Below are 24,032 nucleotides of genomic sequence, written 5' to 3'. Positions count from 1 at the left end.
CTAACGGTATTTTTTTTTTTTTTTTTTTGGTGTCCTTTTTCAAACTATCACTTTAAGTAATTTTAGGCTCTGGTTGATATATAGGCAAAATGAGAACCCTTTCTCAATTCAGAAAATGCTTTGAGATAGAGGTGATACTTAGGAAGCCTATAGCAAGAATGGTAAAATCTCCCCATTTGTGGACACTTCTTTGCTCTTCACTTTACATTTTAACAATGTAATGCAGAGGACCTTCTATAGTCATCATAATTCTTGGGTTCCCAGGAAATATTTGAAGGCAAGAATGGGGTTTCCACATCTATCTACAACCCCACCATTGAGCTCTTTCTTTGACATAAAGAATTTCTGGTTTTAACATTTGTATTATTCTCTCCAAGATTAATACACTATCTAACACTATCGGAAGATTCAAAGTTAAAGTAGCCCACCATGGAAATGCTTGCTGCATTTACTTTGTATCAAAAAAAATGTGCAATTGGAAAAAAAAAACTCAAGTATGTTTCTTTTTATTATAGATAGTAAATATAATCCCTTTCCCAAATGGGCGTGGGATGTTTTAGACTCTAAAATATCATATAGTAGTGTAATGGAAATTGTTGAATAATTTTTACCATTCTTTTCCAGTCACTACCACAACCATATTCACCCCATGAAACCCTTAGTGTCTAGGTAAATAGTGAACTTAATCTCCTTTGCACTTCACAGCAGTCTGCTAGAGTGCTTTTATTACTCTACTTGAATTGCAATAAATGCAGATACTAGATTTTAGATGTTTGCAATAGATTTTTGTTGATTATGTCAGTGTTTCCTGTCAAATCAGACTACGCCGTGAACATGTTAAAGAGAATATACACTATTGTTTTCTGATCTATTTCATAGCCTCTCCACAGCTGAGATATTTGTTAAACCAAATCATTTAGATTATCTGTATATCTTAATAGAGTATCCACTTACAATTTAATATATACACATTCTAATCTCAGTCATGTCTGAATTCCATTCTAACTATTGAACACTGCTAGTATACACACATCTTTTCTCAGGACAAAGTGGCAATAAACTTGACACCAAGGTTTACACATAAGGCATGGTTATAATCAAACGAGCATGAGAGGCCTGAAGCATGGATCTCTGATTTTCAGCACATTATTTCTCATACAGAATAACTGAACACTGGACAATATGGAAGACAGTGCAAGGGCTTAGAAGGGGAATGGAAATGTATAAAGTCCTTTATCTAGCAGGAAACACACAGAGGTTTGAGTAACTTTTCCAAAGTCACAAGTTACATCAGAGTTGAGTCTGTCATCAGGAGTACATTGACTGCTCTTTCCATTTCATATTAATGAGTGGATGTGCTCAAGAATGAGCCTTTTACACCAGGTGAGCAGAAAGGATTTTCATTCAGCTGTGGGTAGGGCAGGCAGCAGGTAAAGGAGAATGGTTTCTCTAAGAAAAATGGTTCCACTGGTCTATTGGGTCCCAGACAACCCAAGTTGATGGACTTAACTTCAGCAAATGTGCATTATACATCAGGCAATGTGCTCACTGCTGAGGTTACCAAGGAAAATCAGATACAGCTTCACTCAGGAACAGAAGGCCAGAGAGAAAAAAAGACACAAACAAACAACTATGGAACAATATAACGACCTGATTTACACCAGACCATGGAATCAAATGAGATCCCATATCGTAATAATGCAACTTCTTGAACATCTCCAGTCCCCTCAAATCCCCCACCTCCAGGACCCAGAGATGATGATAGATATTCCCAAATAAATCCACTCCCACAGCTCTGCCAGGCACAATGATTCTCTTCCAGGTACCCTCCCAGGAACATGCCACCAATGCAGCAACAATACTACAGAGTGTGGTAGTGTGTTTCCCTCTCCTTCTGGAAATTGTAAAGTTTACCTGTCTCAGTTAAGCCAAAGAATTAGTCATTTGCTGCTAATTATAGGTAGATCAGTAGTTAGAAGTAAATGATGAGATATTTATACTACCCCCATTAGGAATCAAAAAGGCTGTATAGCACAACAGCTAAGAGGATAGATTCTGAAGCTACAACTTATGGGTTCAAAACCCACCCCTGTCTCTTATGGATTGTGTGGCCTTGAACAAATTACTTAACCCCTTGGTGCCTCAATTTGGTCATCTTTAAATGTGAAAAATGTTTCTACTTACTTCATAGGATGGATGCTATTTAATACGTTAAAGTACTTAAGATAATGTCTGGTTCACGATAAATGTACATAAATGTTTATTAAATAAAGTAAATGATTCCATTGTATTCCATTGTAAGAGGCATTGCTAATGATAAAAGCATATATGCCATGAAGATCTCTATCACTTTGAAATATCATGTTCCAGCCTGTCCTAATTGGTTAAGTGTCACTTGTAACAAGAGGTGGGACAGAGCAGCACAGAGGCACCAGAGGCTGAACTAGGATTCACCAAAGAAGAAAAGCAAAAATGCTAAACATGGGAGAAAAGATTTTTATTTTGTTTATTTTTTTGTTTGTTTCCTAGAAGGAACAAAGCTAGGCAGTCTTAGAAGTTTCTACTTTCATTTTTGCCTCATAAGCTTGGTGATCAAGAGGTCCTAGCTTGTGTTCTATAACTAAAATCATCCCAGCCTACTTGCCAGCTCTGTTTGAATGCAGTCTTAAAAATGTTGCACAAATCTGTCGGCTGTCACTAGCACTAACCTATACTGATGATGGTCATGCCTTGGCTGTGATCCCTCTGTTTCAGTGAAAATTGACCTCTAGAAGAATGACATTACCTTTCCTCCTCACCACCTGTAAAAACCTTCAGAAGACAACTGCTTTACCACCTGCCATCACCTACCACGCTGTTTCCTACATAAGTCGTTTGATCTTTGTCTATTGAACCAATAGATCCATTTTCATTTGTTTTTAAGATTACTTTCCTGAAAACTAATTTCTTTTATTCTTTGCTACAAAAATTTTCCTTTTTTATCCTATTTCTTACCATTTTATCTCACATTAAAATGTGCCTTAAACCATTTTTGTTGAGACTACATAAATAAGCAAAATTAACACAGATTATAGATTTTAGAGCTTATTAAATTTTTTTTTTGTGGTTGTAGGCCTAGAGTCTTAGACCTTAGACTTTGCAATTTAGTCTGCTATTTGTGTCAAGTAACAAAACATTCAAATCATCTCTAACTAGCATGTGAGATGATGGGGATTTCTGTTCCACTTGGAGGGTTTCACATATCATCTTCTGGAAAAATTCCAAAACATTTAGAGTAATTGTTTTTCTTATCAAGAACAGCTCCAGAATGTATTGCATCTATTATAAGAGTGCAAAACAAAGCATTATTTTCATCATCATGTCACTTATTCAATTAAATTCCCCTCAATCTTTAAATTAGAAGTGCTCTCATGGAAGCTATTAATAAGAAATGGACTCAAAACTAAGGAAGGGCTAGTGATTCTTCTTTCAATTGTTAAGTCTAGATGGCAGATATTTGTCAATTCCATCTATCTTTATATTGGTTGAATTTCTAAAATTTTATTTGTCTGGGTTATTTCCAAATTGAAAGTTTGCTTGGGGTAAGAATTTAACTTGACCTTTTTCTCTCCTCATGGGAAATTTTAAAGATGGGGAAGTCATGTTTGGCAAAGGTGTATAAGAAAGACCATTAGAGGGGGAAGTGGCATACATAAAACCTCAGAAACCATTTTAAAAGTTATATATAAGAATGAAAAACAGATGTTTTTGACCAGAGAAAATTAAATAAGTTAAGGCAAAGGACACATAGATGGTGTGCTAGCTGGCAAAGAAATATAAAACCAAAGAGGTACTGCTTGGAGACTCGCCTCACTGGATCACACCACAGTCTTTTTATACGTAGGGTGAAGAGAATATGCACAACCTTGACTCAGAGAGTACTTTTAAATTTAAATCCTTTGTATCTATTCATCTACTTCCTCTTCATTTTTTTTTTTTAAATAAAAGTGAGAATTGTTACTGACTTTATTGGATAATCATAATATAGGACAAATATTTAAATGTTAAAATATTTTCTGTTTTTCCATAAATCTCAGTTAAAATGCACTGCCAAGAAAATTACATGCTACAAGCATTACTAACCACATAGAAACTATAATATTTAGAAAACAGGGCAACTACATAATCACTGTTAAAGTAAGAAAATTTTATAAAATAGAATCTCACTGTAACATATCTTTTAAAAAATGTCAAGGACACATGTGGCCTCTTTCTGAGGAAAACTTATCTTCAGCTTCACTTATAGCCTAAAGGGAGTGAATTCCCATGTGCCAATATCATCAGAATTGCATTTTGTTCAAAACTGGTAATCTGCTTATTTTGTAACTTAGTTTTTCTATACGATCTTTCAACTTGGAAAACCTTACTCTCTCAAAATATGTATGTGTATGAATTTAGGTGTTGGAGAAGAAAGGATCAGAAACCAATTACAGTCATCCAATATCCATAAGGAATCAGTTCCAGGACTTCTGCAGATAGCAAAATCTGGGGATGCTCAAGTCCCTGATACAAAATCATGCATACTATTTGCATATAACCTACCTACATCCTCCCTGTACTTTAAATCATCTCTAGACTGCTAATAATACCTAATACAATTCCTAGACACTACTTCATTCACCTGAATTCAACCTATTACTCAGCACACAGCAAATTCAGGTTTTGCTTCTGGGAAATTCATGGAATTATTTTAATCATTTTTGATCTACGGTTGGTTGAATCCACAGATGCAATGCTATCCACGGGTAAGAAGACTATCCATGGATAAAAAGGGCCAACTGTATGTTTTTAACTCCTGGGTTTTAATTGAATATTCAGTAGATTGTATACAAACATATCCCCAAAACTGCTAAAAATAAACTGAGCAAATAATAAGTACTGGAAGTAAAGGATAAAATTAAATACTATCTGGAATTTGTAAACTAAACATGTCTCTGATATTTGTAAACTGAACATGTATAGGTTTTAGGGGTAATGTTTTCTACTAAAATACCAAATGCCAACAGTGAAGTTGAGCATTGCAACTTTCTTAATGCCTTTGTTCTAAGTGAATGCTTACATGCTACTAAAAAATGTTCAAGAAACTCACTTGTGTGCTGGCTTTTAAGGACCAGCTCTGAGGGGAAAAGGCGGGGAGCTGCTTTGTAGGCTTTGCCAATATGCCTGGCATAAATACTGCCACCGTGGCCAATTTCAAGCTACCCGCACGAATTCACTGAATATCAAGTTGGGAAGAGATGTGCAAAATCAGCTCTGGTGAGCTAGCACTAGTCTGCTCCAGCACACAGTTAAGGTTCGCTCATCATCGTCACCTTCAGATAGGTTAAAGCTGGATGTCAGGTCAAAAAAAACAGCAAGCTTTCTGTATACAAATTTAAAGGTGGTGTGATTGTCGTGGTCATTATGTGAGTGTTTTCACTGGGTAAAGAAAGCAAGGAAATTTTGGCCATTTACACTTTTAGAGGCACTTCCAGGAGAGCTTGAAATCTGGAGAATATGCTATGGGTCCTATTGCAAATGAATTGGATAGTATAGCGAGAAGTAAAATCACAGTTCTTGGAAAATCTCCCATATCTCGTGACAGCTGGTTGGACGTTCCCTTGACAACTGCTCTGGTTAATCAAGGGTGTAAGTGAAGCTCCCGCTTCAGCAGTCCTCTGAAATTATCATAGATTCTTTCTTTAATATCAGTGTTTCACAAGAAAATGGCTTGGTTTTCTCTGTAATTTATTATTAAGTACATAATAGGCTGTTTTGACAGCCAGAGGAAAGACTCACTAAAATAATCTAAAACCAGTTACCATCTCTTGACTGTCATCCAGAGACAGGAAGTTCTCATGCTGATCACTTATCACAGGTCATGGAGCCCTCTTTGTACAAGCTGTTTGTATGAGCAAGCTGGCCAGATCCTTGATACTCGAGACAAAAAAGGATGCTTCAGGATGCTTTTGGTGTGTTTACATTGCTTTTGTTTGACAAAGGACCTAACACTGTGGCTTTTGTGCCTGATCCTGTTTTTACACTGTTTTAACATTTAGATTGTATTGGGTTGCACTGACAACCTCAAGAAATATGGCTATGTTGATAGAGCTGTATGAATACTATCATCCTCTTAAATGGCATTTTCTTAAATTTGCTCACACAGCCATGACAATCACATTAGATACATAAATTGGAAAGGAAAGCTATATGTCTCTGGACAGTTTCATCCATATTGTCTGATGTATAATCTTTGAAATATATTTTCTCATGTTTTCCTGTTACAAACAGGGAGCTAAAACAATCACACTATCAATTAGATCCTAAGTTAGTCTTCGTAGAGACCAGATGCCTTTTGGTGCCTCCATCTCTGCCGCGTGCCTTTACTGCCCTCTGCTGATGTTGAGTCTGGGCTGTGAGTCTCCCATCCCAGCTATTCTCATGCAGGGCTAGCTGTCACAACTCAGTTAGAACTTCTGGCTGAACATGGAAATCATAGTTGCTAGTAACTGAAATTTTATACTGTCTCTCAGTCTTGAATCTAGACTAAGAAGATTCTTTTAAATGAAAATTCTGAGCTAATGCTTAATGCACAGGCTATCCATTTGCTTCAGAGCTGGATGTGAGGGCGATCTGGCTGCGACATCTGTCACCCCATTGATCGCCAGGGTTGATTCGGCTGATCTGGCTGGCTAGGCGGGTGTCCCCTTCCTCCCTCACCGCTCCATGTGCGTCCCTCCCGAAGCTGCGCGCTCGGTCGAAGAGGACGACCTTCCCCGCTAGAGGAGAGGACCGTTCTTCGGTCAAGGGTATACGAGTAGCTGCGCTCCCCTGCTAGAACCTCCAAACAAGCTCTCAAGGTCCATTTGCTTCAGAGCAATAAATAGACTTCCATTCACTTGGTAAACATTAAGGTTAGTTATTACCAGTTAGAAATTCAATAGTTACTAATCTAGAAATTCACTTAGCTGTGATCTATATTGCAAATAGATAACTGGTTTTGCATTCACTTTTAAAGTCTAACTGAGGTAAAAAAAAAAAAAAAAAAAAAAAAGAAAAGAAAAAAGAAAAAAAAAAGAAAAAGAAAAGAAACTTATTAGCAAAGTTAATTCAAACCCAAAATCCAAAATAAAAAAGCTAGCATCATTGCTGAGTAATAGCTAAGCTTAGTCATACGAGAAAAGAACATTTCTGTTTTGCACCAGTGAAAACATTCAGTATTATTGCTAATTTTGCAATATTCCCTGGAAGCAGTTGGTGCTATTCAGTTTTGTTACTGTTATACCATGGCTTTGTGCTGCAATTATACATGGACTATGTTTTGTGTGCCTTGAGAATAGCACTGCAATAGTTCTCTAAAGCATTTAATTTCATTATTGTTTAATGCCAGTGACTCATATAACTCCCAGATCTGACAAATCAAACATAGGTACCTTAGAGAGAAAAAAATCCATACTTCCTATTTCTCTCTGGAAGAAAAGCAAACCACTTCACTTATGTGCTTTTGAAATATGCCTCTGGAAAACACTGTGAGACAGATGCATTCAAATGCCTTTAGCAAAAAACAAATCTGAGATGGAAAAAGCCAAAGAAATTAGTCCTTCCTAATTTAAAGCTTACAAAATCATCAAGTTACCTCCAAATGGCTTGTTTAATTTTTCTTCATTCTGCTTCTCACATATTAAAGATAACTTTCTATTTACATGGCTCTTGAAAGGGAAAGAATTAGTTTGATCTTTTACTGCTGTCTTTTCTTATTACAAAAAAATTTATGAAACTTCTGGTCAAGATGACTCTAACTTCACACTTTGATATTCCTCCTCAGTGTCAAACACATAGCAACAATAAAGAAAGTTTAAAATAGACAACTAAAAACATAAAGGCAAGTTCAAAAACAGGACAAGCATCTCCCTAGACAAGAAACAGATAAAAATGCAAAGCAGCAAAACAGCTAATACTGTATGTTTGCCAAGATGTAAGTCTAGAAAAGGAAAGCTCAGCTCCTGTAGGGTAAAGGGAACTAAAACTACTGTCAAGAATACTTGTGAAAGAATTTAAATAGATATGCATGTAGACATAGTTATAGATTAATATAGATTTAGATATATAAAGATGATAGATAGAAGATTAAATATAGGAGAGGGAGGAATATATGTGTATGTATATATATATGTATCTATATACAGATATCTAGAGAGAGAGAGAGAGAGAGAGATGGCCATCTGGGATTCTGACTTTTAGCAAGCTGCCAGCCCAGGAAAACAACAGAATGTGCTATCGAGACCCCAAAAGTCCATTTGCTCACTGCTTAATAGCCAATAATTGAGAGACATGAGTTGGTGTAAGGAAAGGTAGTCTCTAATCAGGAATACCACCAGCCTGGGGAAATGGTGGACGTATGTCTCAAAGACCATCTCTACCTCTCCCAGGTTTTCCAAAGGGTTTTATAGGGGTCTGCTGGTAGCAAGCTGATTCATGGGGACCAAGCGGGAATACGCAGACATGCTTGAGTGTTCCAGATTTCGTCAAGGAACTTCCCTGGTGGGAGCTGACCAATGTCATATTTCATTCTCCATGGGTTCACTTCCTGTTATTCTCAAATAAGGTCAGGTTAGTAAGCTAGTAGAAATGGCCATCTGGGTTAATAATTTTTCTCTAATTAGTTTTGTACAGTGTGAGAGCAAGAGTCGTGTTCTATCAATTAGCTGCAGGCTATGTGGTTTGGGTTACAGGAGAGGACAAGTGTTTAAATCCAAAAGCTTAACAAAATGGAGTCACTTCGGTTCAGGCTGTTACAAATGCAGCCAAAGTATCACGACCTGAATACACCAAGCAGTCTCTGTCAGCTGTATAAATGGACCTGTAGATACCTTCAGAATCACCACGGGACAGAAGAAACAAATATCCATTATCCAAGATTCTGGTTTAGGTGTCAGAGGATCAGGTATGGTTCTCATTAGGCAAGTAGGGTTGGGAACAGCAGAAGATAAGAGAAGGAGAATGAGAGTGGGAAAAAAGAGAGAAATCCAAAAGTTCTTCACATTGAAAATGAGCCTGAACAGCACAATATCAAAACACATGATGTTAGTGAGAAAGGAACCAAGCAAATCAGCAAATGGAACATGAATCACTCTAGACATAACAGTTTTTATGGAACAGTCTGACAAAAACTCTAAAATATGTATTTGTAGAATTCTAGAAAGCATAAATGAAGGAATAACTTTTGTTTAAAAAGAGAAATTATGAAAAGCAAAACAGAGAAATTAAACATAAAAAATATGGAAAATACTTAAAATTGTAGGAATAAAAATAACTTCAGAAATTTAAAACTCAGTAGATAGGATAAACTATACTCTGGAAGCAGTTGAAGAAAAAATTGATTCCTAAGAAAAATACAGGACAGAGAAATAAAGATAATTTTTTTTAAGAGAATGAAAGTAAGATTAAGAAATTAAGAGAACAGCAATAGGCTTCCAAAAAATTTCTAATATAAGTTCTAGAAATAGATTTCAGGGAATACCAAAATGCAATATTTGAGGTGAGAATCAGATAAGAATTTTCCAGAACTGAAGGAATATATAATTCTTGAGATCAAAAGTACACTCAGGGTACTGAGAAGAATAATGATTAATCCACCTCTAGACTCATTATCTTAGATAAAGACAGGATCTTAAAGCTGCCAGACAGAAAAGGTAAAGTAAGAAAAGAACAGCTTTTAAATTGAACTGATAATGACTTCACATCAGCAATAGATTGCAGAAAATAATCAGGTATTGAGTTTAAAGTTCTGATCACATTGTGTAATGGTGAATACACTAATCATCCTGGTTTGAGCATCACATATTATACGTAGGTATAAATATTCAACATAGTACCCCACAGATATATATTATCAATTATGTTTCAATAAATAAACAAAATAAAATAAATAAAAAACAAATCTAAAATTTTATGCATAAACTATTATCATATGAAACATGATGTGACTGAGTTTATTGTCCACAGGTGTAAGAACTATTAAAGATGTACTTAGCAAGAAGATAGGTGGGTATACCTGAAAGGAAGGCATGGAATCCAGAAAACAATAGAAAAATGCTAATAAATTATATAATCCTTTTGATATTTATAAAAACTTAATTTTTGTCTTAAGAACTGAAATTGAAAAATGTTACATGTTCAATGTCCAAAATTTAAAAAATACAAATAAGCAACAACTAATCAAAAATCATGCACATTCCCAGCATACAGAAATAGCCGATGTTGACATCAGTGAAAGTAGTTCTGGTATTATCTCTGTGCATATGTCTGTAAAAAATGATGCCATGTGATCCAAATTGTCTTTATCTCTTTTTCTATTTCACACAAGTATCTTTCCATGTCATTATTTATTAGTTTTTAACTCTTGTTTAAGAACTGGATAGCATTCGATTACATAAGAGTACTTGATTTAATTATGCAATCCACTCTTCATTTTTTACTTTTTTTACAACCCTTCTTTTGGTTTAGGATACCCTGAGTTTCTAGTTTGAGAAGGCCTTCTAAAAGTTTGCAAGTAAATTGTCTTCTTCAAATCAAAATGTTTCCACCTGTATTGCTTATCATACAGAAAGATTATAAATTGAAAGGACAAGAATGTTAAGGACACTGGGAAAAAACTCTTTCATCAAGTTTTAGATTTGACAATAATGTGATTTCAGTATTTGATTTTGAATTCCATTATAAGCAATATTAGTAGAAGAAGATGAACACTTCAACTTGACTGTGTAATTTATTTTCACAAAAATCTCTTTAGAGATCCCTGTCTAGTCAGCAAATAATTGCTTTAACTTGGATTTTAATATTAACACTGAATGATTTATGTACATTAAATAATGTGATTCTCACTAACCATTTATGAGCTAAAAATGATTATCTCCCTTCTGTGGATAATCACACTTCAGGGAAGAAAGGTTAAGTGGTTTGCCTAAGATCACTCAGCCAGTCAATGGATTCTCTCAAAATATGATCCTTGAGTCTTTAAATCATTAGACTCAGCTGGCCTCAGCAATACTTGAGAGGCACAAGGGATAGGCAGTTAGATTTTTCCTCAAATGATTTATGTGGTATAATGTCTAATTTGTTTATAGAGCATTTTTTTTGTTTCTTATGACTTGATTTTGTCTATAAGCAAATATGAGAAATCATAAAAGTGAACGTGATAATAATCTACATGTGAAAAAAACTTGGGTGAAGTTAAAATATCATTTTCAAAAATGGCATATAAACTAAGCAGACAGTAGAACCAATCATTTATTGAAGAGTCAGGGGGAGAAAAAGAGGAATAACAGACAGCAAATAGCATAGAGTGGCTTTCTTTTGTAGAACTGCAGTTCAGGCTTAGATTTCAACAAGCCCTGAATGAAACAAAGAGAAATCTCACTATGAGTCAGTAAAGCCGTGCATTCTCTGAGGGCTCTTCCCTCCACCTTCAGTATAAAGCACCTGTTTCTGTCAACCTGGCCATATCCACAATGTTAACAAAGATGGCAAGTGTTCTTCATACATTCCCATAATACACAGTTCACACAAATGGGAAACTCTTAAAATTCAAGAAATGTTCACCAGTGATCTGATCTGAATCAGAAGTGATCTTGGTAAACTAGAGTGGAGGCCCAAAAATCAGTGGAATGATTTGCTGGAAGAACCATATCAGATTTGTATTTCCAGATAAGGGGGCAGAAGGAACGGCCTGACATTGTGCCTTTTGGAGGGCAGAGGGAAAAGGAGGGATTTGAGCTTCTTTTTCCGTTCGATTAAGTCTACAAAGTTATTTTAAGAAAAAGTACTAGTAAATTATTCAATCTATAATTGTCTAATAAAAATTTTGTTTTAAAATAGTATGTCTAACTGCTCCTGGTTGCCAGGAACTTCCCTAATTTTAGCACTGAAAGTTCCATATACAGGGAACACTGTAGGAGGCTCAGTCAAACTGGAAAGTTTGGTCAAAATTAAAAACAAACATTAGGTGAGTTCATTGTCCAAAACAGAAAACACAAATAAGCAAAAGTGAGAATTAAAATCATCCACATTCACAATTAAAAGTGAAGAGTGGATTGCTTAATTAAATCAAGTACTCTCAGTGTGCAGAGATATCCACCATTAATATCAGTGAATGTACTTCTAACATTATTTCTATGGAATAAACTTCATAACAGTGCAAGTTACTATAGTCACATATAGCAAGAGCCAGGGTAATGTCATTTGAATTGCTTCTTAGAATTTTAAGTGAACTGTTTAAAAAATCTACCAAGTATTTTAGTATATGTACTTTTTCTTCTGATTGCATCTTTCTATAAACTCTGATAAATTTTCAATTGTGTATTGACCATTTTGCTATTCATTCTACAAATTCCCTTAACCTTATTCTTTTCTTTATCTCTGAGACGAAGTACCAGCTGGTACATTAACAGCATGTTTTCTGAGTTCTGATAACTGTATCACAGTGTAATCTCCCTGCTCAGGGGTTTGCAGCCTTTCATTTCTCATTCCGTTTCTATTTCCCCTGTAGGCCAGAGAGGGGAAATTTCTACCTAGGGAGTTTAGCATCATTTAACATTGGTGTTCTTGTCCAACAATCTCCTACATAAGTGAGACCATATGTCAACCACAGTTAGCACTTAAAATTTATCAATACCTACTTATAAACATAAAGCTCTTTTGTTTTGTGTGGAGGGGGGAACTTTCTGAAAGCATTTCAAGTTCTGATTTAAAGTCAGGAGGAGAGAAAGAGAATAAAATGCAGTGTTAGAAAAGAAATATATCTTTTATCTATTCGAAAATGTTCACACTTGGTTGAGACCATATTTCAGGATTATTGTGATCCAGATCTTTCATTGTAGAAGTACTTACTAGCCATGTGTGAAGTTTCTCTGTTCTTGCCAATAGCACATGCAATAATGGCCTCTTCTATTTTACTTCTAGCTACACAATGCCGGTTGGCAGCCCTGGGGTTGCTTGTATGCTTGAAATGACTGCAGATGGAAAACCTCCAATACAGAAGAAAGACACAGAGATTTCCCATGTCTCTCAGGTAGGCATGCAAATATCCAATTCCAAACACTAATAGTGCCCTCACTCTTTCAAATAAGTATTTGTTTTTAAGTTATTAAACGTTAATTATATTTCTTAATTGAACAGATTTCTTGTAAAAACTCCCAACAAAGCACCAGAAAATTCATCTTATACTTTAGATGTAATTAAATATATTTAAAGTTTCCTGATACTATAAAAGTTTTATTAAATTTAATAATAAATTGATTCTGAAACACTTTGGATTTAATACATTGTCCTTGATTTAAAAAAAAAAAAAAAAACACAGGAATGGGGAAAGATTAACAAGATACACATAGCTCTTAAAAACATGTTTTTACAGGATATGGTAGTACTTGTGCTGTGCTGTTACAAAGTCCATTCTCAGTTTTCTAGATTTGCATTGGCCAGAAAATTTTTATCAAATGAGGCTAGATTGAAAGAACAGAGGATGTCGGTCCCTTCAGAGACCAAACAGTTGAATTTTTTCAGTTTTAATGATGTGATTGGTTACCTGCTACTGAGTATGACTTTATCACAGCATATGGAAGATACAGAATTTTGGGTTCATTGATCCTCATGGAGAGTTAATCTGTCTAATTAGAGCTCTAAAGTGTTCATTTTGGTACACATCAAAGCCGGCGATATGCACTGCCCTAATAAACTGGAAATTTCATTTTATTTACATTTCTCCTATACAGTCTATTGTTGAGTGTACATAGGCATATACTTTATCTCATTTGATATTCATAAGAACCCTGCAAAGCAGAAATGGTTATCCCCTTCCTCCGGCTGAGGAAATCAAGAATCAGACTTGTCCTTAACTTATAGTAATAAGGAAAGAGACTCGCTTGGCCCCAGACTTTCTCTTTCCCAGCGATTTGTTTTTCCTTTATAATACACTCTACTGCTCTTCATTTTTTACTGCAGCAGATTCAAAATTGTTCGAGTAGAGTGTTAGAGCAAGAATAAAATTGTTCTCATGTTTTAAAAAATCATGTTAGAGCCCAAGAGGGCCAAATATTAAGATTCAAGATATAGAATATTCAAGTGGTGGAGTCTTGAAAAATCCAAGTAAAGCATTCAGTGAGGTTACATCTTTATTAACTCCTTGTAGTCATTTATTTTCTTTAAATTGACAGCTCCATATTTTCTTATGAATAATATACAATATTGCTAGTAACTTAGGCATTAATGGATCAGATCTTTAATAAAGAGAATTCCACAAGTGCTCAATAAATATCTTTTAGTTGTTGAAAATAATAAATATGAAATATTTTTAGCCTCTTTGACAAATCAGTATCCTTGATCTTTAGTCTGACAATGAAATACTGATCAGAATGCCCCAAGTGATACACGTGGACACCTGGAGAATAATATATGGGAATAGAATTCATAATTTCAATTGAAAATGATTTGGATAATTTTAAGGTGCTAAAGAGAGAATGCACCTAGACTCTCTAAAGTTCAGTGGGTCACACGCTTTCACAACTCTCTGCCTCCTTATGTTCAGCCTAACTCGAGTGCTCCAAAGTCTGAGTGAATCACTGTTGCCTTCTAGCTTGTGTTAACCCCAAGCTCAGTTCAGTCACCCTTTTGGAGGTTATATGTAGTGGGATTCTCTCAGACTAGGCCTCAGTCCTACAGCTATGGGATGTAGTTCCCTTTTGGGGCCTTCTTCCCTGCAAGTGCTGGCAGGATTTTGTCTGAGGAAGGACACCTAGATGTGGCTTCCAATTGTAAATTAAACCTTCTGCTACCTTCTTTTCCTCTATGATTATGTTGGTAGGATGGTGGATATTTGTGGAATAAGGTATAAGAACTACAAATTTTGACAAGAGCCTCTGGCCAAGTGCATGCCAATCAGAGAGGCATCCCACCAAAGAGGCCCAAGATCTGCAGGGACCACACGCCCTGCGGTGCCAGTGCAGGACCCAGCAGGTAGGCCTCGCCAACCCCACCCAACTTCATCCCCAGCCCAGCTGAGGGTGCACCAATCAGAGAGGCACCCTGCTGGAGAGGCCCGAGATCCACGGAGACCACGTGCCCTGCGGTGCCAGCACACAAACTAGCAGGTAGGCCTCGCCACCACCAGACTCCATCCCAAGCCCAGCTGAATGCATGCCGACCAGAGAGGCACCTCCCTGGAGAGGCCCAAGACTCGAGGCGACCATGCCTATGAGGCACCAGTGGGTGACTGAACAAACACTGAAGCAACCATGCCAAATTGACAGCCCCAGCAGTATCCTAGCCAGAAAATAGTGTCAAAACAGTGGACTATGAAATCCCCTGCCACAATGACCAAACAGCAAAGGAAAGATACCAGAAATGTGTAAAAATCAAGAAACTACACCACCAAAGGGTAATAACTCTCAAGCTCTAGATCCTATAGAACAAGAAGCCCTTGAAAGGTCTGACAAGGAATTTCGAGTGATAATTATAAGGAAACTAAATGAGATACAAAAAAACACAGCTAGACAACACGATGAAGTGAGGAAAAGTATATAGGACCTGAAAGAAAAAATGTACAAGGAAATCAGTGCTCTGAAAAAGAATGTAGCCAAGCTTGCCGAGCTGAAGAATTCATTCAATAAAATAAAAAAACACAACAGAGAGTTTAACCAGCAGGCTTGCAGAAACAGAAGAGAGAACTTTTGACCTCGAATATGGGCTGTTTGAAATAACACTGGCAGACAAAAAAAAAAGGAAAAATTAAAAACATTGAAGAAAATCTAAGAGAGATATCAGACAACCTTAAGCACTCAAATATCCAAGTCATGGGTATTACAGAAGGGGAGGAAAAAGGAGATTGCATTGAAAACATATTCAACAAAATAGTAGCAGAAAACTTCCCAGATATAGGAAAAGACACAGATCTTTAGATTCAGGAAGCTCAAAGATCGCCAACTGTATACAACCCAAAAAAGGTCTTCTCCAAGATATTTTATAGTCAAATTGGCAAAACTCAAAGACAAAGAGAGAATCTTAAAAGCTGAAAGAGAGAAGTGTCAAATCACCTATAAGGGAGCTCTAATCAGACTAACATCAGACTTTTATCACAAACCCTAAAAGCCAGAAAGGAATGGGATGATATATTCACAATACTAAAAGACAGAGATTGCCAGCCAAGAATACTCTATGCCACAAGGCTATCCTTCCAAAAGGAAGGGCAAATAGTATATTTCTCAGACAAACAAAAACTGCAGAAGTTCACTACCACATGCCCACCCTTACAAGGAATTCTCAAGGCAGGACTGGATCTGGTACCTGAAAAATAACTACCACTGCCATAAAAACTGAAGAAAAATCAAAACCCACTAGTAAAATAAAAATGCCAACAATGAAGAGAAAAAAAAAGTTTATCTACAACACAAGAAACTAACAAATACAGAAGATAAACAGTAAATCAGAAAGAAAAGAACAAAAGACACTTAAGACATCAAAACGAAAATCAATAAAATGCTAGGAGTAAATCAACACTTTTCAATAACAATTGTTAATGTAAAAGGAATAAATTCCCCAATCAAAAGACACAGACTGACTGACTGGATTAAAAAGGAGGACCCAACCATATGCTGCTTTCAAGAGACCCACCTCAACTATAAAGAATCACATAGACTAAGAGTGAAAGGATGGAAAAAGATTTACCATGCAAACAGAAATGAAAAATGAGCTGGAGTAGCTATTCTTATATCTGATAAAATAGACTTTAAACTAAAAACCATAAAAACAGATAATGAGGGCCACTATATAATGTTTAAAGGATTGATCCATCAAGAATATGTAACAATCATAAACATATACACACCCAATGTTGGAGCAGCCAGATTTATAAACCAAACTCTATAAGACCTAAAGAAGGAAATAGATACTAATATCATAATAGCAGGGGACCTGAACACCCCACTATCAATATTAGACAGATAATCTAGGCAAAGAATATTAGGCAAAGAATCAGCAAAGAATCAGAAGATCTAAACAACAATCTAGACCAATTGGAATTGGCAGATATCTACAGAACATTCCACCCAACAACCTCAGAATATTCATTCTTCTCATCAGCACATGGATCGTTCTCTAGGATAAGTCACATGTTAGATCACAAATCAGTATCAACAAATTTTAAAAAATGGGAATTAGGCCATGTATTTTCTCAGACCACAATGGATTAAAATTAGAAATCAATAACAAATGAAATTCTGGAAACTATACAAACACATGGAAATTAAACAGCATTCTACTTAATGACGTATGGGTCCAAGAAGAAATCAAACAGGAAATCAAAAAATTTATTGAAACTAATTAAAACAATGATACATCATACCAAAACCTGTGGGATACTGCAAAAGCAGTACTAAGGGGGAAATTTATCGCATTAAATGCTTACTTCAGAAGAATGGAAAGATGGCAAGTGAACAATCTACTACTTCACCTTAAAGAACTAGAAAAACAAGAACAATCCAAAACCAAAGTTAGCAGATGGAAAGAAATCATTAAGATCAGAGCAAAACTTAATGAAACTGAAACCCAAAAAATGATACAAAAGATCAAAGAATCGAAAAGTTGGTTTTTTGAAAAGATAAATAAAATTGACAAACCATTAGCATGGCTAACTATAAAAAGAATAGAGAACACACCAATAACAAAAATTAGAAACAAAAAAAGATGATATTACAACTAATACCTCTAATATACAAGGAATCACTAGAGACTACTATAAACAACTATATGCCAACAAATTTGAAAATCTGCAGGAAATGGATAAATTTCTGGACACACACAAGCTGCCAAAACTGAACCATGAAGACGTAGAAAATCTGAACAGACCAATACAATAAAGGAGATTGAAGCTGTTATCAGGAGGCTCCCAACAAAGAAAAGCCCAGGACCAGATGGATTCACAGCAGAATTTTACCAAACATTCAAAGAGGAATTGACACCAATTCTCTACAAACTATTCCAAAAGTTTGAAACAGGCAGTTCTCCCAAAATCATTCTATAAAGCAAACATCACCCTGATACCAAAACCAGGTAAAGTTACAACTAAAAAAGAAAACTACAGGCCAATATCCTTGATGAATATAGACACAAAAATCTGCAATAAAATACTAGCTAACAGAATACAGCTACACATATGCAAAATTATACACCATGACCAAATGGGATTCATCCCAGGGATGCAAGGTTGGTTCAACATACACAAATCAATAAATGTGATACACCATATCAATAAAATCAAACAAAAGGACCATATGATCATCACTCTAGATGCACAAAAAGCATTTGCTAAAATTCAAAACTCATACATGATAAAGATTCTCTACAAGTTAGGTATAGACGGAAAGTATCTTAACATAAATAAAGCCATAAAAGATAAACCCATTGCCAATATCATCTTGAATGGGGAAAAGCTGAAAGCTTTTTCTTTATGAACAGGAACTAGACAAGGATGCCCACTCTCACCACTCATATTCAACATAGTGTTGGAAGTACTAGCCAGAGCAATCAGAGAAGGAAATAAAGGGCATCCAGATTGGAAAAGGTGAAGTTAAACTGTCCCTGTTTGAAGATGACATGATCCTATATATCAAACAGCCTAACACCTCCACAAAAAAAAACTCTTGGAGTTGATAAATGATTTCAGCAAAGTTGCAGGATACAAAATCAACACACAAAAATCAGTAGCGTTTCTATTCTCCAATAGTGAACATGCAGAAAGAGAAATCAAGGAAGCTTGCCCATTTACTATAGCCACCAAAAAAAAAAAAAAACTTAGGAATTGAGTTAACCAAAGCTATGAAAAATCTTTATAATGAGAACTACAAACCACTGCTAAGAGAAATCAAAGAGAACACAAGATGGAAAGATATCCCATGCTCTTGGATTAGAAGAATCAACATTGTGATAATTTCCATACTACCCAAAGTGATATACAAATTCAATGCAATCCCCATCAAAATTCCAATGACATTTTTCTCAGAAATGGAATAAGCTATCCTGACATTTATATGGAATAACAAAATACCATGCATAGCCAAAGCAATTCTGAGCAAAAAAATAAAGCTGGTGGCATAACACTACCTGACTTTAAACTATACTACAAAGCTATCATAAACAAAACAGCATGGTACTGTCATAAAAACAGACACACTTGGTCAACGGAATAGAATAGAGAATGCAGAAATCTGATCTTTGACAAAGGCACCAAGCCTACACCCTGGGGAAAAGACTGCTTCTTCAGCAAATGGTGCTGGGATAACTGGATATCGATATGCAGGACAATGAAACTAGACCCAAACCTCTCACCATATACTAAAATCAACTCAAAATGGATTAAAGATTTAATCTGAAACAATAAAACTTCTTAAAGAAAACTTAGGAGAAACACTTCAAGAAGTAGGACTGGGCACAGACTTCATGAATACGATCCCAAAAGCACGGGCAACCAAAAGAAAAATAAATAAATGGGATTAGATCAAACTAAAAGGCTTCTGCACAGCAAAAGAAACAATTAACAGAATTAAAAGACAACCAACAGAGTGGGAGAAAACATTTGCAAAATATACATCTGACAAAGGATTAATATCCAGAATATACAAGGAACTCAAACAACTTTACAAGAAAAAAACAAATAACCCAATTTAAAAATGGGCAAAAGACCTAAATAGGCATGTCTCAAAGGAAGATATACAAATGACCAACAGCATATGAAAAAAATGCTCAACATCACTCAGCATTCAGGAAATACAAATCAAAACCACACTGAGATACCATCTCTCCCCATTTAGCATGGCTAATATTCAAAAGACTGTGAATGATAAATGCTGGCAAGGTTGCAGAGAAATAGGAACTCTCATACATTGTTGGTGGGACTGCAAAATGGTGCAGCCTTTATGGAAAATGGTATGGAGGTTCCTCAAACAATTGCAGATAGATCTACCATATTACCCAGCTATCCCACTGCTTGGAATATACCCAGAGGAATGGAAATCATCAAGTCGAAGGTATACCTGTTCTCCAATGTTCATTGCGACATTATTTACAGTAGCTAAGAGTTGGAACTGGCCCAAATACCCATCATCAGATGAGTATGTACAGAAAAATGTGGTATATCTACACAATGGAATACTACTCTGCTATAAAAAACGAATGAAATACTGCCATTTGCAACAACATGGAGGGACCTAGACAGAATTATATTAAGTGAAACAAGTCAGGCACAGAAAGAGAAATATCACATGTTCTCACTTATTTGTGGGAGCTAAAAATAAATAAATAAATACACAAATAAATGGTGAGGAGGAGAGAAGAAGACACAACAATGACAATTCCTTGAAGTTGATACAACAAGCAAACAGATAAGAGGTTGTTGGGAGGGAGTAGGGAGGGAGGTTTCAGTAATGGGCAACAATAATCAACCACATTGTATATTGACAAAATTAAATTAAATTAAAGGAAAAAAAGAACTACAAATTTTGCAAGCTGAAATCTTTTAATTTTAAGAGTCATGGACTTTTGCACATACTATCAAAAAAGATCTAGCACTGCCTCTGCTCATTATAATCTAGTAGGGATTGGTAACTATACTCAAAGTATCATTATGTACAAAATGGTATTTTTGAATGCATGAACCCATAACAAAGCCAGAATGAAACCAAGAGGATTAAATCTCAAAAATAATATTACTAATTAAATAAGAGAAAATACCTATATATATTTTTTTAAATAAATTTTATTTATTGAATCAAAATCGATTATACATATTTTGGGGGGTTGAACATTGAGATATGTTGATTAAATCAATATTCCTAGCACATATATTGTTACAAATCATAATTATTCTGTATGCCCCTTGTCCAACCTCTCCCCTTCTCCTATTCCCTCCCCCCCCCCAATTGCCCTAGATTTCTTCTCTCCTTCTGAAAGAATAATGGTTACTCTGTTAACTTGTTTCCTAGATGATCTGTCCAATGCGGAGAGATGTGATCAGGTCCCCCAATATTATCATAGAGCAGATGCTTCTCTTGTCACTCTGAAATGGGTTTTGAGGAAAGAGACATCCTCTTCTTTTCTTTGTCTCTGCTGGTTACTCTTCTTGTGTGAATGCACTCCAGTGGTTGGTGGGCCATCTGCATGGTGGCTGTGGCATCTAGCCACTTTTGCAGCAGCCATGGTTATTATGGTGGCTGTGGTGGGCCACCCACATGGAGGTGCTGTTTTTGGCATGCTCCTTGGCACTGGCGGTATGCCTGATTGTGCAGTGTGTTTGGTCCCCTTCTCCATGCCTTTGGTCCCTGGGCAGGCTCCAAGGTCCCTGGTTGTGGGAGAGGGGTCCAGTCCCCTTCTCCATGTTTCAGGTCCCTGGGCGGGCCCTGAGGTACTGGCGCAGTGTGCCTGGTTGTGCGAGGAGGATCCGGTCCCCTTCTCCATACCTTGGATACCCAAGTGCGCCCCGAGGTGCTGTCATGTTGTGCCTGGTTGTGGGAGGGTGGTCCGGTCCCCTTATTCATGCCCTGGGTCCCTGGTTGGGCTCCAAGGTGCTGGCATGTTGTGCCTGGTTGTGGGAGAGAGGTCCAGTCTCCTTCTCCTTGCCTCGGGTTCCCAGGCAGGCCCCAAGGTGCTGGTGTGGTGTGCCTGGTTGTGGGAGGGTGGTCTGGTCCCCCTCTCCATGTCCTGGGACCATGGGTGGGCCCCGAGGCGCTGGCTTGGTGTGCCTGGTTGTGGAAGAGAGGACTATTCCCCTTCTCCTCGCCCTGGGTCCCTGGGTGGACTCTGAGTTGCTGGCATGTTGTGCCTGGTTGTGGGTCCAGTCCCCTTCTCCTTGCCTCGGGTCCCCGGGAAGGCCCTGAAGCACAGGTGCAGTGTGCCTGGTTGTGTGAGAGAGGTCCAGTCCCCTTCTCCATGCCTTGGGTCCCTAGGTGGGCTCTGAGGTGCTGGCATGTTGTGCCTGGTTGTGGGAAGGTGGTCTGGTCCTCAACTCCATGCCTCGGGTCCCTGAGTGAGCCCCAAGGTGCTGGCTCAGTGTGCGTGGTTGTGGAGAGAGGTTCGGTCCCCTTCTTGCCTCGGGTCCCTGGGCAGACCCCAAGGTGCTGGTGTGGTGTGCCTGGTTGTGGGAAGGGGGGGGTCCAGTCCCCTTCTCCATGCTTCAGGTCCCCAGGCTGGCCCTGAGGCACTGGTGCAGTTTGCCTGGAAGTGGATGGTCCCCAGATCAAAGCCTCTAGTTCCCAGGCAGGCCCCAAAGTGCTGGTGGTGTGCTTGGGCCGGAACTAATTTTTTATCCTTTGCTTCTAACATGGGGAAACTTCCTGTGGGAACCAGTACTTGAGCTGTGTGGTTGTTTAATTTGCTACTTTGCTGCTGTTTCTCCAGGGAAGTCCCCCTGTGCAGCTCAGGGTTTAATGGTCGACCCCATAAGCACTTCCAGCTCTCTGGAGACCCGGCTGATCTGTGCCCTGCAGAATCCCCGATCTGGGCCTGAGCTTCCACAGCAAACCGCACCCCATGCAATTCTGCACTCCCGACCAGTCTCCTCTGAGTGGTCCTATGCTGATTGGAGGCAGATCAGCTGTCCTTGCTGTGTCCTAGTGTTCTCCTGATGGGCCTGTCTCTCCCACTGCCTGTGCTGCAAATGCTTCCCCTGGGATGGGCCCTGTGCTGGCCCCTTGCCATGACTCACAACCCTCTGAATGGCTCCCCTTTTTCAGCTGTTCTGGTTCCTCACTACTGCGTGGGTTCACAAGAACCCTATTAGCAGTCTTGGTGTCCTGGGGGCCACCAAGGCCCTCTTCTCTCCTGCTGCCTCCAAGTAACTCCATCTGAAGGGCGCAGCTGTGGCTTCTGCCAGCTCCTGCACCATGTGCTCAGCAGCTCGAGCCTTAAAGCAGCCACAGCCCAAAATGCTCACAGCAGCTTTTTCTTTCTCTAATCGTGGTTTCTCCCACCTTCATGAACTCCGTAGGTCTCTCCTCCCCTTTCCTTGAGCTCCAGTGGCCCTGGCTTGGCTGATGTTACGTTTTTATAGCTGTAAATTTGGTTGGTTTGTGGGAGAGAGTGATGCTGCAGACCGTCTATTCTGCCATGTTGATTGGATCTCCAATACCTATATTAACTTGAAGAGAATTCTTTTTTTTGAATTTAGAAGTTAAAAAGTAAAAATGTATTTTTAATTGTACTACTACTAATAGCTAACAAAGACAGCATTGACTATGTCCCAGACACTTTTCTGAGCACTTTTCATCTTTTAAATCATTTAATCCTTACCAAAAATCTATGAGATGAATACTAACTAGTATTATCTACAAATACAGAGGGGGGAAATTAAAGACACAGAGAGTTTGAATTTTCTGCCCAAGATCACACAGCTGTTCTGGGATTCAAACACATACATTTTCACTACAGAGTCCGTATTATTAACCAAAAACTATGCTGTCTCACAACATTTTATATCCCATTTTCCCTTAATCATTCTATTGCAAGTATTACCTCTTCCATGTAACTCACATTTCGTTATGTATGATATTATTTTCTTTTTTTATTGTGGTTTACAACACATAACATGAGGTCTAACCTCTTAACAAATTTTTAAGTGTACAGTACAGTATTAACTTTATGAACATTGTTGTAGAACAGATCTCTAGAACTCTTCATCTAGCATTACTGAAACACTATACCCATTAAACAACAACTTTCCAGTTTCCTCTCCCTCCAGCCTCTGACCACTTTCTGCTTCTATGATTTTATATAGGTGGAATCATGCAGTATTTGTACTCTGTGACTGATTTGCTTCACTTAGCATAATGTCCTCAAGGGTAATCCATGTTGTAACATATGACAAGACTTCTCTCTTTTATGAGACTGAATCATATTCTGTAGTATTTATATACCACATATTCTTTATCCATTTATTCATTGATGAATATTTATCTTATTTTTACCTCTTAAATGTG

The 24,032-nt window shown here is 37.4% G+C and overlaps 1 protein-coding gene across 1 annotated transcript in view; it reads left to right on the top strand.

Moving 5' to 3' along the window:
• The window catches only part of EYS (eyes shut homolog), a 1,675,061-nt gene that overhangs the window by 1,421,917 nt on the left and 229,112 nt on the right, over window positions 1–24,032 (top strand). Inside the window, 1 exon segment of the mRNA XM_063097631.1 lies at window positions 12,979–13,087. Within this exon segment, the coding sequence (XP_062953701.1) occupies window positions 12,979–13,087 (109 nt within the window).

This window comes from Cynocephalus volans, chromosome 5 (genome assembly GCF_027409185.1).
Source record: "Cynocephalus volans isolate mCynVol1 chromosome 5, mCynVol1.pri, whole genome shotgun sequence".
In the NCBI taxonomy this organism is placed as follows: Eukaryota; Metazoa; Chordata; class Mammalia; order Dermoptera; family Cynocephalidae; genus Cynocephalus; species Cynocephalus volans.
Note: the sequence above shows the minus strand (reverse complement) of the source record. Positions and strands in the feature narration are given on the sequence as shown.